Consider the following 15,788-nt stretch of genomic DNA (forward strand, 5'->3'; position numbering starts at 1 on the left):
CAATTAATTTGACTTTTATCTTCTTTGGATAGGCTGTAGTAGCTACATATTACATGTGAAGTGCCAGAGATAAATTGGTCTGAAAACACCAAAGCTTTGGAATACTGCAAGAATTGCAGGTATCTGAGTACCTTAACTATATGTTTTCAGAAGTTTGTGAAGAAAAAAAAATGAAAAATGACTTCAACTTTTGCACTTCCTAAGTGACTGATTTTGAGATAAGCTTCAGCAACTTATGTTATTCTGGTTGCTCATATGTTCAGACTCATTCCAAAACAGATGTTTTCACTGTGAAGGAATATCAAACATTAAAAACAAAACAAAAACAAACAAGAAAACAAAGTACGCAACTACAAGCAATAACAACCAGAAAGTCTACAATCACATGACAAACGAAACGTAAAAGATATTTAATATTTAACACTGATCTCAAATGGTTAAAAGTGTAATTTTTAAATGTAGATGCAGCAATCCTGAAAACTGTTGAATGTCAGACTGCACTACAGCAGTCTTGTACATTACAAAGTACCACAAAGAGATCGAACACATTGATGAACAAGGCCTTTAATATGCATCTGATTTATTGGTTACAGGTAGAGTTGGAAAACCAGCCACAATGAGACCAAAGATCAAGTTTAAGCACAAGTCCTAGACCGGGACACTATTAAGAAGCCTATCTCCACCTGACTTCCTGCAGCAGCATTGCCCTGACAAACAGTGGAACAAAGACAACCATTTTCTGGCCCTTTCTTGTGCAGCCAAGCTTTAGACCTGAGCCATGAACTGGAAAACAAACACCACAACCTATTGATGTATGCACACAAACTTTGGAACATCTGTAACTACCACCACTTATCTACTATGGATACTTATCAACTATAAATAGTTTATATATCATGGAGAAGAGTTTAACACATGAATTTTTTTATTGTGGCTATACTGGATGAACGTTACCTGACCGATTCACTTGTTTCCACATAGCATATTCCATTAATAATCTAAATGAGAACATAAAGTCTCTATGTAGTTTTTATTCAATTTACTTATGTTTGAAGAATGCTATTGCTGCTAAATTGCAGAGGAAAAACTGTAGGTGTTAACAATTCTTAAAATAGTTATCTTTAAATAAATCATCAAATCTGATGTTTCTGTTGAAAAATTCTCTAGTCAGAGCAAATGCTGAAAATAGAGAATCTTGCCATACCTGAAGAAATTACTTCATCATAAAACAGACATTTATGTTGACTACTATACTGTTTCCTATAACATCATTAGTTCTACATAAAGAGAAATGTGTATTAAAAAGGCTCACAATGATGTCCACTGTCTGCCATACTACTTATCTTACCACACACCAAGATCAGAAGGACTTCAAACAAATTTCTACAACTCATGCCCACAGTCACTCTAAACACACCACTTGCAGAACCGAAATTAAGCTCTAATTACAAAAGTCAAACCTCAACGAATTTCTTCAGGTAGTATTTTAAGAATTCCAATCTCTGTAAGTCAGCACCTTAATTGAGTGTTATTAAACTCTGCATCCACTCATGAACAATGACATCTGAAAGGTCCACGTGTTGAAAAAGCATTTCTTTCTATAAAAGCTATAATTCATTTTGTACTGCTCAGACATCAATGCTATGAGGATGTCAAAGACTAAGCCAACTTCCATCCTGCTTTAATAGCTTAATTTGAAGAACGTTATTACAGAAGCACACATTTTGTTAAACACTAATAATTGTTCAAAGCTGTTAACCACTCGGCTTTGGATCAACTAGGAATCACCCAGGCATTAGAAAATAGACCCTTATCCATAGTTGTGATATATTACGCTGTAGAGGCATAATAAGTTATCGGTCATTTGTGAGGGCAGCACAAAACTGGGCTACTCTTTATTGCCATCAACAAGAAATCATAAAACACAAATTAAAAGCGAGTGGTCATCAGGGAGATTAGAAATGGGGGTATTAACAAATAGCTGCAACAAAATGCATCTAGCATAAAATCAAACCAAAAGTTATCACCACTCTTATTATTAGGGCCCAAAGCGGAAGGAAGAAAAGCAGATAAATAGGTTTAAACCTTGAGAAAAGAAGGTGTCAGAAATTATGCACAGGGTAAAATAACATATCTCTGATGCTTCTACAAGCAAGTCAAACTGGTTTTCTACTTCACCATTTTCAACTATTGAAACTCAGCATGATCCTGGTGTTTGGGGCCACTGTCCCTCAGGGGCAAACCACTGTTGATAACTTGAGCATCTGCTCTGTGGAAGAGAACGGGCCAGTTCTTACAAAATGGATACTCCTTGCTTTGACAGCGCAGACTGGACATTTAGAAGTGAGGACACCACCACGTAACAGCCCAGGAACTTCCAGTGCCCAATCACTCTTTTGGGAATGACCTTCCCCTAACCCCCACTTAGCCCTGCCATGATGCAGCTCCCTGCCATTCTCTCAGGTCCTGTCACTGTCACACAAATCAGAGCTCAGCGCTGCCTCTCTGCTCCCTGTGAGGAGCTGTAGCCACTATGAGGTCTCCCCCTAGCTCTTCTGCTCAGGGCTTAACACAGCAAGGGACCTCAGCTGCTCCTCATACATCTTGCCCCCCTCTGGGAGGGGTAGAGTTAGGAATATTAACGTATTTCCATAAGTGACAAGCTATCACAGTAAAGCATTACAGATGAAACTGCCACAATTCTGAACTGTGCTGAAAATCAAACTTCAGAGAAGTTCTTGTGGAGTATTCTGATATCTGCTCTTATCATAAGGCCAAAAACTACCAAGACAGTAGATCCAGACCATTCATTATGACCATTCTCACATTCCTTTTTTTTTTTTAAACACTGATTTTACATCTACTGTTTTAGAACAGCAGGATCTATACAAAATAATGTAGCAAATCTCAAGAAAAAAATAATCTACACATTTATGAAAACAGCATTATAGTTAAATCAAATTAAACAAATTAAACAAATCTTTTGTTAGCTTCATATTAAAACAAAAGAAAATTTTATTTAATAAAAAGGACCTGCTGAATTAGTTCAGCAGGCTAAAATATGAGCTACCAACCAACACTGCTGTTTTTTCTATCCAGCTGCTAGGTTAAAAAAAAATTATGCCTCCATACCATTTTAATTCACTAGAAAATAGAATATGTGTGTGTTTTATCATAAGATGTTTAAACAACTTTATATCTGTGGGGACACTGGGAATCAACGTTTTTCTGTTTCCACTCCCAAGCCATCTGTCAGCTTACCAATATCCAGTGAGCAACAGTTCACACAGACTCATTGTTGAATCACAGAAATTGTCCAAAAAGCCAGATTTTCTTGTTGATTTTTTGTGTTTCTTTTTTTTTTTTTTTTTTTTGTATTTGGGCTATTTACAATAAGCAGCAAACAAAACAGAATCTGACCCATTTCATGAACTCTTTTCAAGTCTGTCGATGTTGCACTGTTCACCTCCTATACGTAAGAATTCTGCATCTCAGAATTCCTCTGTATCACCACAGTTCTGGTGTAGACTTAAACAAAGCACATTTCAACAACACACCGTGAAACTGCATTATTTTTAGTGAGAATATCTTTTAAATTGCGTGTTACTCTGAAACATTTTCAATTTGTGAAGGAAAGATTCAAATGCTCTCTTACCACTTTCACAACATAAGGCGCATCACTGCCAACCGACTTTGAAGAATTAACATCAGCTGTTAAAAAGAAAGTGTATATTAGTAATATGAGAGGTAGCTGTCACAAAACATGCACTTATTTGCTATTCAGGAATAAATGACTGAGCAATTAAGTACTGAAATAAGCATGTATCAGTCAGTACGTTAGACTCTGGCAAGAGAACTACTATATATGGCAAGACTACTTTGTGTGGACATGGCCTCACGTTCTCCCTTCTACTTGAGTACAGGCAGTTTACTAAATAAAGGCATTCTTCATCTATTATTTAAAAACTTTTTCCCAGTCAATAGAACTTCCTTCACTTTCTAGGACTGTGATGGACACAGAGTCGAGAGCATAAAGTTCAAAACAACAGTCTTGCTACTTTTTTCTCATGTTACGTATCCAAAAGTGACTGTTGGCACAAAGCTGTTGATAGCTGTCACAAAAGGAGAAAGAAGTACAAAAGACATTAAATTGGGCAAGTACCAAACACAGAAGGAATCAAGAGTACAGTTTTGTGTAGATCATAATTAAGCAAATACTGGGCAGGCTTTGGCTTGGACAGTGCAGGCACTCTGTATACAAGGGAATGCGTAACTTGAGTGAGCTTTAACTCCAGTCTCTATGAATTAAATAGCTCAATGAGCAAGGCTAAGTAAGCAGAAGGTTTCTTTGGAACAAAAACAAAAACACCTACTAGTCCTGTTTTATCTTAATCCACTTAAGCTACATTCTGTTCACCCAGAAGCTAAGAAAAGTAATAATGTACCTTGTTTTAAATTAGTATGAATCGAGTGCAATCGTATCACAAAGAGAAAAGATGTTTAGGAGAAAGATTGTTAACTGGATCACCTTACATTTTATCCCTTCGCAATTGTTCAGAAAATGACTAAGAGCAAAACAAGGTTTTCTGATTCCCTGAGTTATCCTTGAGAACTCTATTCATCTGTTCAAAAAACAGATATACTAATTATGGAACACTCTCATCAAAAGTTTACACTGAATTCAATAAACAACACTGTAAAACAGGGTGTTCTAATGCTTTAAACAGTATGGTCCAACACTACAATCTGTTCCAAACACTGAGTACATGATAAAGTACCCAACTCACATCAGAAGTTTACAATGCAGCGAAGAAGTCAGTATCAACACAGAAGCCAAAAACGGCCAAATTGCTATCAGTAGCCTCCACAGAACGTGCTTAGGAGGTTTCAGTTCACAAGTTAAGTACACTCACATAAGTATCCCTTCTTTTAGCCTGACCAAAGCTTTACTTAAAACAAATATTCGACTATCTTTTCACTGCTTTAAAAATAATAATAATACTATTGAACCCTCTTAAAACTCAGTGTTTACAATGACCATTCCCCACTCCTGTTGTTTTTTCCAAGAACGTGAGCTAAGCCATGGTTCTAGCCAAAAACCTAAGTTGAAGATACTCTGGGTTTCTAACTTAGGGACAATTATTCATTGTTTTGAACAAGCATAAACATCTCAGTTTGAACTAATACCAACAGACTTACCAAGGTATAGGCGCCCAAAGCCTCCTTGCCCTATAGGAACACCTAATTTCCATTCTTTTCTTGATGTGTCTGTTAGAACCTCCCCCAGAGCAAACATTTCAGCAAGTTTCCTTTTTGTGGGGGCCTTTTTTCCAGCCGTCTTCTTAATATATGGCATCTTCGCTGCAAAGGGAGAAGAGGAATGAAGGGAAAGAGAAATAGAGAAACGCAAGAATTATGTGCTGACAAGAAGTATTTTCATGTTATTTCACGTGACAGTGCATTATGCTTGCGTTCGCTTCTGATAGCTTTCTACATAGATTGTTTAATTTGTTACTGCGAAGACACTTTAAAAGAAATACAGCAAGTATTTTCCTTGGCGTGAATTCTAAACAAAAATGACAAATTTCTTCAGGCTTCAGAAAAAAAGAAATCTGAAAGCAAAAATGTTCACATGAGAAAGCTATTAGGAGACTCCGTATAACACATAGTAGAAAAATCCCAGAATCTGTTATACTAAATTGATCACAACTGATTGTAATTCTGAGCTTAGAGAAAAGTAAACTAACAAAACAAAGATCATCACTTTTCCAGGAGCTTAATTTGCTTTGCAAAAAAATGTCAGATAATCCAAGTTTTCAGTAATAATAGGAACAGGCATTAACATTTACACCACAATTCACAACAAACAAACAAACCAGTAATATCTACATTTCTCAGAGATTCCTTCTATGAAAACATCAGAAAAATAGTGATTCAAACTGTTAATTGTATTTTTCTCCTACACAACTGCAAACAACAGGAGTGAATCTATTTATCATTCACAGGACAGGACTTTAGAGATCACCAAAATCTATACCTAACTACATGTCTGGAGACCACAGATGTAAAATTAACGTTGTCGCAACTTCCCAACCTCAGGTTCCAGATAAGCAGCATTTCTAGAAGTAACAGGACAGCTCGTTGGAACAAACAAGGCAGAACAGATCTTGCTATAAGCAAACACGTTTGGACTCCTTCACAAAGCCAGCTTTGTGTCAGTAAAAAAACTTTGCTGTATGCATGGGCATACATTGGGTAAGGTGTGCATTAGCTCTATTTACCTGAAAGTACTTTCTGTACTTTTGTAAGGCTGTACTGCCTTAGAGGAAGAGTCCTCCTCCAGCTGTTCTGCAGATCCAAGCATCAGATGCAAGTTAAGACTAGATGCATCAGATGCAAGTTAAGACATCAGCTAAGACTAGGAAAATGGGAAAGCGATGAAGTCAAAGCACCAGAAGAAATAGAGGTAGGAATGGCAGTGTATTAATACTAGCCAATAAGGCAAGAAGCTTAGCAGTACATCCAGATCAGGAAGGAAAAGACATTATCAGAAAGCACTGACTAGAGCCATTAAAAGAGGTAACGGGATTATAGAAATGTTTGGAACCACCCTTGGACTGACACAGGTAAGGAAAAATCAGCAGTTACCCAATGGACTCAGATACACATGAACACTGTGATCACTGACATATTCTACAGGGTACAAAAAAGCCATACCAAGTGAGAAAATAGGTCTCACGATAACAATTTGAGAGATATGAAGAGGACGTAAAGAAGAGTGGAAAGACTGCAATATGACCTCAGAGTTACTGTAAATAATTTCAGAGAGAACTGGATAGGTGGAATTCAGGTGCTTGAATGCTGGACAGTACAGTAAAAGCAAAATACACAGCATCTTCTTCAATAAAGCCAGCAAACTAGCCAAAGAAAAGTATTGATACATTTAGTATCCTTGACTTCCACAGCAATTCTTTTGATAGCAGATTCCCTTTAAAGAGAATTAAGTTTACTTGAAATAGCTTCACAAAAGTATTAAGGAAGGAGCTGGCATTTCTCTTTTTGGTTATTGTTGCCATTCAACGCAGTCGGTAATTATAAGCCTGAAGGTATTTAGTTAAAAATAAATAAATAAATTAACAATGACTTCCCTTTACCCATAAAAACAAAAATTAAAAATGGACATAAGTTTGAGCATCCCCAGCTGGGATCCCTGCCCTTAACAAATACACTAGATACACATACATGGTTTCTTGGCTGTCTATATTCATATCCATCTGTTAGGATGGCAGTGTGCCTACTTACAAGTTGGTCAAACTATCAGTGGGCCAGAGGTGCCAAACACTGATCGCTTTCAATGGGCAGCATCCACAAGACTAAGCAAGCACTCCTTTACAAAAAATAAAGCTGTTATCCATTGAAATATTTAGGCGATGACCACGCATTTATTGGATAAATCAACTCAAAGACATTCTACTGACTGAAAGCTGAAAGACCTTCAGACTGCAAAATCTTCCTACGTTACATGTACAGAACTGAAAAACAAAACTGATAGCAAAAGATTTAAAAAATAAAAAACAGATTCTGAGATGGTAACACGAATTCTGCCATTCTACGTTTTTTGTCAGCTCACAAAACACCAAATATGAGGCTTTTGTCAGGAAACTTATGAACCTGATAACCTAATGCAGAACTGCCCGCTGTACTTTCAACAGCTGGAATACGGTCATCTACTCTTCCCTAGAATCATCTTTAAAATTATGTTTTCAAAAATTACCTTTACCTTTCCTGCATCTCAATTACACTTCCCCATCAGGAAACGGAACTAGTTTCTGTTTTACAGGCATTGCGAAGCTCGGTTCATTAGTGCCCGCTACCATCTGAGTTCCCTGAAAAAGGTTGCCACAGATGTCAAGTACTACATCATCAGACAAGCATCTAATAGATAGGACCCCACTTAGCTAAGGTACCCGATAAGAACAAGGTGTGAGACTGTAAACAGCAGCACTTTACATGGTTACACTATGTTCCAGACAAAGACCTGACTTCTAACAAATGTAAACAGCAGAAGTCTATTTGCCTAAAATCTTGCTGAAAGATTCTCAGTAACACAAAGGCTATTTCTTCTTCTCCTCCCTAAAAAACATCTTGGATGCAATAAAATAAACTGTGCTTGAGATATGCAGACAGTTTTGTACCTGTAGTGCCATTAGTACTGTTAGCTTTACAAATGTCATCTACAGCAGCTGCAAGTCTAGGTATAATTAAACTCTTAGAAGAAACCTGAGTAGCCACTTCTCAATTTGTGCCGGCGTCCATTTGCAATGAAACTTTGTAATTAACATAAATCAAATTTATTTTGAAGGATGTAATTCTGCCAGGTGACAACTAAGACTGGTTTCTTCATGACCTTCCTTTTTGCTCTCTAGAAATTGTCATCTTTATTAACGGTGATCTCAACTGGGCCCATTTTCACTCCCAACAATGAGAAGGCATGCTGGTGACCTGTGCTCCTGTTCATGAACAGACAATTCCAGCAACACCTTCAACATACGTGTTTATTAATAACGTTCATCAGTCATGGCAAGACATCTAGGTCTGCCTGCAAAAAAGGAAACAGACAACCTGACTCAGATACTGTCCTTGAGAACGAAGGAGATAATTTATTCCCACAAAGAAGGCACCAGTCTTTTGACACAGTAATAACTACAGGAAGTCTCACAAAAGTTTGCATATTATTGTTCATGATATAGAAGAACTATGTATCACTGTGAAATAATTAAATAAATTTTAAAAAAGCCTCAAGCAGAAGCTGAAAACCCAAGAAGACAACCAAGTTAAACACGTCTGCCATTGCGTCTCAAAGAGAAATGCAAGGGGAAGATGTGGGAAATGAAAACCACAACCACTGCCAGAACCAGCTTAGTCCAGTTGTTACACAACTACCCTGATCCTAAAACCAATGATTAGTGACTTGGAGATTTGTATGTAAGAGAAATACCGTGTAGACAACTCTGAAAGTAATGCTTCCTATTTATTTCTATGGAAACTTCGGAAGAGCACATTACCACTCAGCTGATAGTGCAGATTCTCTGCTCTAAAAGGCTGTTTTTCAACACAGTCATCACCATGAGCTATGTACTTTAGCCAGCAATAAACAAGAGCCTGCATGCCACACTGCTAGCAATTTGCACCAAAGGAGGTGACTCACTGCTGAACCACACTCCCCACTGCCTCGCTGCACTCTCACCTGCTATTTGGTTTGCAGAAACGTTCAGCAAGCAGCAGTGAATGACAGTGGGTGCCATTTTTTTCCACATGGAGGAATTCAGTGACACACCTCTGCTCCATCTACATCTTCCACCTCAGACGTTATTTTGTCAGACCACCCCCTGCTGCCATCTCTCGCACGGCAACAAAATGGAAGGGTACATCGGTGGGAAGACTCAACCACTGCCGTGCTACCAACATCCGCCTCCGACGCCATAGGACAACATAATAAAATAGGATGCGTTACTTTCGGAGCGGCCCTGGCATGCTTACTGAACGGAAAAACTCAGATAGGCTTTCCAGCCATGGCATTATTTTGTGCGTTGGCCACGCAGGGATCCTCCTGCAGGTGACAGGCTGCTGCAGACACTTTTACTCCTCCCTCACCTTTGCAGTAACAAACAAACATGAAGATAAGCCATTTAGGCCCTGCCGCCAAAGGTGGGAGCAGCACAGACCACGAGGAAGCTGCGGGAGCTGGAAGCCTCCGCTCTCCTCACGCTGCCGGCTCGGACAGGCTCCCCCGGGAGGAACGGCGGAAGGCCCGCACGAACTCCCCAGAAAGTGAAACGGTAGAGCCCAGCCGCAGCCTGCCAGAACGGCGGAGGACGCAGGGCAGGCCGAAAGCGAGGGGGGAAGTCGCCCCAGAGCTCGGAGCCTAAAGAAAGACAAGTAAAAAGAAGAAGAAAATGCAGCAACCCCAGAAGCAGCCGCCGCTCGCAGTACCTCCTCCGCGCCCCAGGCCCAGCCGCCGCTCCTTCCGCGCCGTCCGAAATTCCCGCACTGCCCGCGGCTCTGCGGCGGCCCGCCCGCCCCGGCGCCCACATCCCAGCATCGCTCGCGTCCATTGGATGCAGCCGCTCGCCCGGTCCGCCCCTCCTGCGGCGCGGGATATGCTGGGAGGTGTAGTCCGTGAGCTCGCTCTCCAAGAAGGAGCTATCATTGGGGAGTATGTTCAGCATGGTAGTCCAGAGAAGATTCCTTCGAAAGCTTTGGATAAATTGGGAATAATAGAAATGTAGACTAGGGATCCTGCGGATATTTAAGGATCCGAGCTATTCTGAATGCTGTTGAATCTTACTGCACCAAAAAGGCTGTTCAGAAGAAGTGGAAGATGCTACCACATGTACCTGGAGGAGATTGAGATGGGACCTTATCAACACTTATACAGAAGGATGGGTGTCAAGTGGATGGGGCCGGGCTCTTTTCCATGGTGTGAAGCAACAGGAGAAGAGGCGATGGGCACAAACACGAGATACTCCATCTGAACATGAGAACTTATTTACTTTGAGGGTAACAAAACACTGGAACAAGCAGCCCTGAGAGGTTGCAGATTTCTCTGTTTAAAACCCATCCACTTTCCTGTGGAACCTGCTGTAGTGGGAAGGTTGGACAAGATGATTTCCAGTCACCTTCTGTGATTCAAAGGACCATACTGGGGTCACAAAAACATTTCAAGTTGCCAGTGTGGAAAATAGAATGAGAAATTTAATAAATATTCAAATTCTACACACTAATCCCATTTTAATTTAATATGATTTAGTGCTCTAGTTCCAAAACAAAATTATCTGAACTACAGAGAAAAGCTGATCTTCAGAATGACATTCTGAAAACAGTCTTGAGAACAAGGCCATAGAGACTTAAAGTAATTCATGTTATCCCATCTAAAGTTGATACAGAAAACTTTTTCACATGAAGAGAGACACCCAGATCTCTGAATTTTCTCTGGCCAGAAAAATCAATTCAGTTTCAAGCAAAAGGCTTCTGTACACTAAGGATTTAGTGCTTTAATACTGCTATAGCAGGAGATTCTTCAAGAATTAACTACATCCACAGTGCCCACAACTTTCCTCGGATGACCACTGCATACTATTAATTTTTTGACAAGTTATCAGAAAAAAGCAGGTATTGACCAAACTATCAAAACATTGTATGGGTTTCTCATTATCATGTAATGTGTAGTAAGTGGATTCCTGGAATGCACTGACTACAACTTTCAAACATGCTTTAAAAATTATCTTAGATTTGGTAATTGTGTTCGATTCTCCTCCACAGAAAGGATGTTCAATCTTTTCAATTAAAGATCTCTAATCTTAAACAGAACGAGTAATCCAATATATGTGTGCACTACAGGTACAGCCGTTAAGGGTTCAAACGCTGCCTTAGAATAGCATTAAATATCCTATATATATATATTGCACTATATTATTCAAGTAGTTGGATACTTTAGCTATGAAAGATAAAGAATCACATCTCAAATATAGTTCTACAAGAATATCTGAAATGATAGAGATCAAACTACAGCATGAATCCTTCTAAGCTGGCATCTCATAAAATAAACTGGTTGATTAACTTTGAAAGTTTTCAGGAGACTGATGAATCTCCAGAGTAACGTTCCCCGCAAATGCCTACTCATTGAGGAGAGCTACATGTACTCATCAGTTCTAAAACTAAGTTACATTTCCACATTCCCATTACCTGCAGAAATTTAGAAATTGTTACTGCAATGGATTCAAAATAGCACAAAACATTTAGAACTACCTGCATCACGAAAAAAAAAAAATAAATAAATACATAAATAAAAAATAAAAATAAAAGAGTGTTCCAAATGATCAAATGATTTGTTTTCCCATTTTCATTCTACAGTAAGAAAACAGGGAATTTTAGGCAATATTGCATAAAAGCTGAGCTCATATGTCTTAAGTTGGTTCAGTGCTTTCTAACAAAGCTGGATAGAATGCAATATAGGAATGCAAGGATATGAGGATTCCAGGAAAAATGCCAAATAAGAAAATGACAATTGTCTGCAGCTAGTGAGAGCTAGAGAGATACACTACTTACACTTTACTTAAGCTAATTTCTACTTTATTGTAGTGTTGTCAGGCTGTGATTCATGGGCCGCAAGTCTTCAAGATATCAGAAGGGCGTACTGAAGTGAAAGATGCACACATGTATTTCCACATACAAATGCAAGTGTGCAAGCTACAGTCCAGAATCATTAAAAAAAAACAGAACTATAAAAGCTATATGACATTGCCAGAAAGTATTATTCTTGAAAATTATTGCCATAAAACCTCACAAAATTGTCATTTACATCTTTATAAAAATAAACAACTAAGTCACCTTTGGATTTAAAAAGTTATTCGATGCCACAATAGTATTTTTACATCGTGTTCTTCATGTTTCTTTCACATTTTCCAGTGGGTTTGAGGAGCAAAGACAAGAGTTTGTAAAACTCACTCTGATTACTTCAAATTCATTGAGGAATATGATTTAGCTGGGAAGTATTGGTAATGGTTGGACTAGATGATCTTCTAGGTCTTTTCCAACCTTGATAATTCTGTGATTCTGTGATTCTGTGAAACTGCAGTCCTTCTGAAGCATTAGTCCAAAACCATTTTGCTAAAAATGTGGTTTGAGGTCACAAACATTTTGAGAAGAAACGGGCATGATTAATTACTAAGAAGCAGATCCTGACTCAGTAGCCTTCCTTGTATTGCCATCCACCACCGTGCACAGTGAATTATGCTTCCAATCTCATCAAAGTGTTATCTTGCAGTGTGACGATACTGACACCAGGGAAAAATGTGGTTACTGCAAATTTATTTCCCTTTTTTTCTCTCATTCACATTTCACGGTATTTTCCTTAGTGGGAAGATATGTACAAATAAAACATAAGCTGTGGGTTTGTTGTTTTTTTTTTTAATTTTGCTTTAATGCACCCTTACTCATCTTTAAAAGGGTAGTTGCTGTTTCCTAAGAACAGCAGTACAACACTCCAGAGCTGTCTTTGTTCACCCATTAATATACAACCTAAGAGCACTTAAGAAGATCTGTCAGATCAGATACCTCATATACATGCTACCTCAGAGCAATGTATATTTTAACAGAGCAGTACAACATCCTACTGTAAGGAGTGCTATTAAAAGTTATTTGGAAATGAAATTGGTTAATAGGTTTAAGATCTTTCCAGTTACCTTCACAAGTTGGACTAATTTTTGTACTTGATTAGATAGGCATTTGAAGTTTTGCTTATGAATTCATTGAGAATGCAGTGAATAGAAACCAGAGAGAAACAGCTATAATTTTTACATTCAATCCATTTGGTGAGAAAACCAGTTTGATCAATAAAGATATTACACCTCTATCTAAAAAATTCTATGTGAGATAGGGCAGATACCTACATTTTCCTCACTCAGGGAAGGTACAGTAAGTATTGCTTCATAATAGCATCAGGTTCTGAAAGAACCTTAATAAAGCAAATGCCTGTTTACCCCCTATAAAAATGAAGAATCAGACATACAGATGTCGACTGAATTTTGTTTAGCTAGATGCAACAAAGGAGATTTTTCATAGATGTCACAGACCTGGATTTCCTGACTCCTAATTGAGTATTACAAATTACGAGGCCATTCTTAATTACACTATTCAAAACAGACTAAATTCAAAATTAAGATGCAGAAGAAAGAAATGTGTTTGTAAATCTTGCAGCTTTTTGAAAATATTCTCTGTATTCATTCCCCACATTAGCTTAATTGTCAAAGAATTGAATATAGGGAAGTAGAGGCCCAAACTCTACAGATTACCCACAAATTTAATAAGGAAGAGTTGGAGCATTAGAGGAGTTAATGAAATGTTGTGGAAGAAAAGCGACATAGTCAGATCTGTTGGAAGTTTCACTTTGTTTCCTAAAGTTTTCTGATGCTAACAGACATGTAATTTGAAGCTGTTAATAGGAATCGTTTTAAATAACTTGAAGCTTCTAAGACGAAATGTTGTTTGAAGCACATTAAATTAATCCCAATTAAAGGACTTCCATGAGTTTCTAAACTGTGTTTTCTTTGGTCAAGGTCCAAAACTCAGAGGCATGGGCAGTTCTTTTTTACTTAAAAATAAACAGCCAGACTGTCTTGGATGTGAAGCGTCTTCATCCATCTTAGAAGCTATATTTATAGGTACACACACATTTTATCTGAGGAACAGTGGATATCCTACAATGTAGATACATTCACATGCAGACAAACAACAGTACATGGAGCCTAACTATAATAATACAAAGAACTTCTGTTTATCATCAAACATTACATGTGAAAGAATTATTATCTATCCTGTTGCAGTGCAATGCTTTTTCCTATAATGGAATTTTACTCTGCAAATTTATTTTGGTATTAAAAGGTTCCACTTTATAATGTCTATGGTTCAATCAGTGATCTAAAAGGCACTTAAATGCTTTGAACAAGATACATAAAACGCTTTTATTGCAAAAGCTTTGCTGTATCTACCAATTTTACCATTGATCTCTTTCCATGTAAGGCAGTTCTGGAAGCTGCCCATGCTGTATAAAATCACATGGTGGCTTTTGATCTCCAGCTGGTGATTAAAGCACATTATGGAGGTTTGAAATTTTCTTCTGGTCATTAGCATACCTCCAAACACTTCTCTGCTAAATTGCAGTGGTGTTCTCACTGCGTGCTATTTAAATAAGAAACCAGGAATATATAAACTTATTATTTATTATCCTTTGTAGCTCAGAGGATACAGAACTCTTGAATGAGGTGAGCTTACCCCTAGCAATAGACTTACTGATCAAATAATGCTTTCTTAAGGTGACTATGCTCTAGCAAAATGCAGGGGAGAATGAGGCTGTGCATTTTTAAACTCTCTTTTGATGCAAATAAGCAGAGCTCCATGCTTTGCAAGACCTTGCATAATTACTCCCGATCTGCGGTTCCATATTTCCCACTGCTTAAAGACATTGCCATTGCTTCCAAGATCACTAGGTTAGCGTAGGTTTTCCACAGTGAATTTTTGAACAACTGCAACAATAACTCTCAGGCTTGAAAATAGAAATAATAATAATAATAATAAAATTATTTTTTTTAAAGCTCCGCTTTTTCAAAATATTTTTGTGTGGTGGAAAAGATAAAAAATAATTGACCATATCCATAAATAGGTTACTTTTCCTAATAATCTTCTTGGCATTTTGTTTTGCATAAGAGAGCTTATGTTCAGCCTGGAGAAGAGGAGGCTCAGGGGAGACCTTATTGCTCTCTATAACTTCCTGAAAGGAGGTTGTAGTGAGCTGGGGGCCAGCCTCTTCTCTCATGGCATTAGTGATAGGACCAGAGGGAATGGTTTCAAGATGCAGCAGGGGAGATTCAGGCTGGACATTAGGAAATATTACTTCTCAGAAAGGGTGGTCAGGCACTAGAATGGACTGCCCAGGGAGGTGGTGGAGTCACCGACACTGGGGGTGTTCAAGGAACAACTGGATGTTGTGTTGAGGGATGTGGTTTAGTGGGAGCTATTGGTAATAGGCGAATGGTTGGACTGGATGATCTTTTAGGCCTTTTCCAACCTTGGTGATTCTGTGATTCTGTGAAAATAAATGAGGATGTCAGTTTGTGTATTTATATTTCACTTTGTTATATTACACTGCATTGCATTTATGTATTTTTACTACAGAAATCAAAGTTTACTGAATGGTACCCAGAATGTAATGTTACAGATGTTCAAAGAGT

The 15,788-nt window shown here is 38.2% G+C and overlaps 1 protein-coding gene across 3 annotated transcripts in view; it reads right to left on the bottom strand.

Moving 5' to 3' along the window:
• The window catches only part of VRK1 (VRK serine/threonine kinase 1), a 31,811-nt gene extending 21,709 nt beyond the window's left edge, over positions 1–10,102 (bottom strand). For 2 of the 3 annotated variants that reach the window (XM_072337717.1, XM_072337719.1), the window contains exons 1-3: positions 9,994–10,102; positions 5,200–5,361; positions 3,656–3,711 (exon numbers count right to left, since the gene is read on the bottom strand). In XM_072337717.1, coding sequence (XP_072193818.1) covers positions 3,656–3,711; positions 5,200–5,361; positions 9,994–10,102 — 327 coding nt within the window. Of the gene's footprint in view, positions 1–3,655; positions 3,712–5,199; positions 5,362–9,247; positions 9,418–9,993 lie in introns of those variants that run through there. The other variant, XM_072337718.1, reaches the window with a different exon arrangement.
• Between the last annotated feature and the right edge of the window lie 5,686 nt (positions 10,103–15,788).

Source organism: Excalfactoria chinensis, chromosome 5 (assembly GCF_039878825.1).
Source record: "Excalfactoria chinensis isolate bCotChi1 chromosome 5, bCotChi1.hap2, whole genome shotgun sequence".
In the NCBI taxonomy this organism is placed as follows: domain Eukaryota; kingdom Metazoa; phylum Chordata; class Aves; order Galliformes; family Phasianidae; genus Excalfactoria; species Excalfactoria chinensis.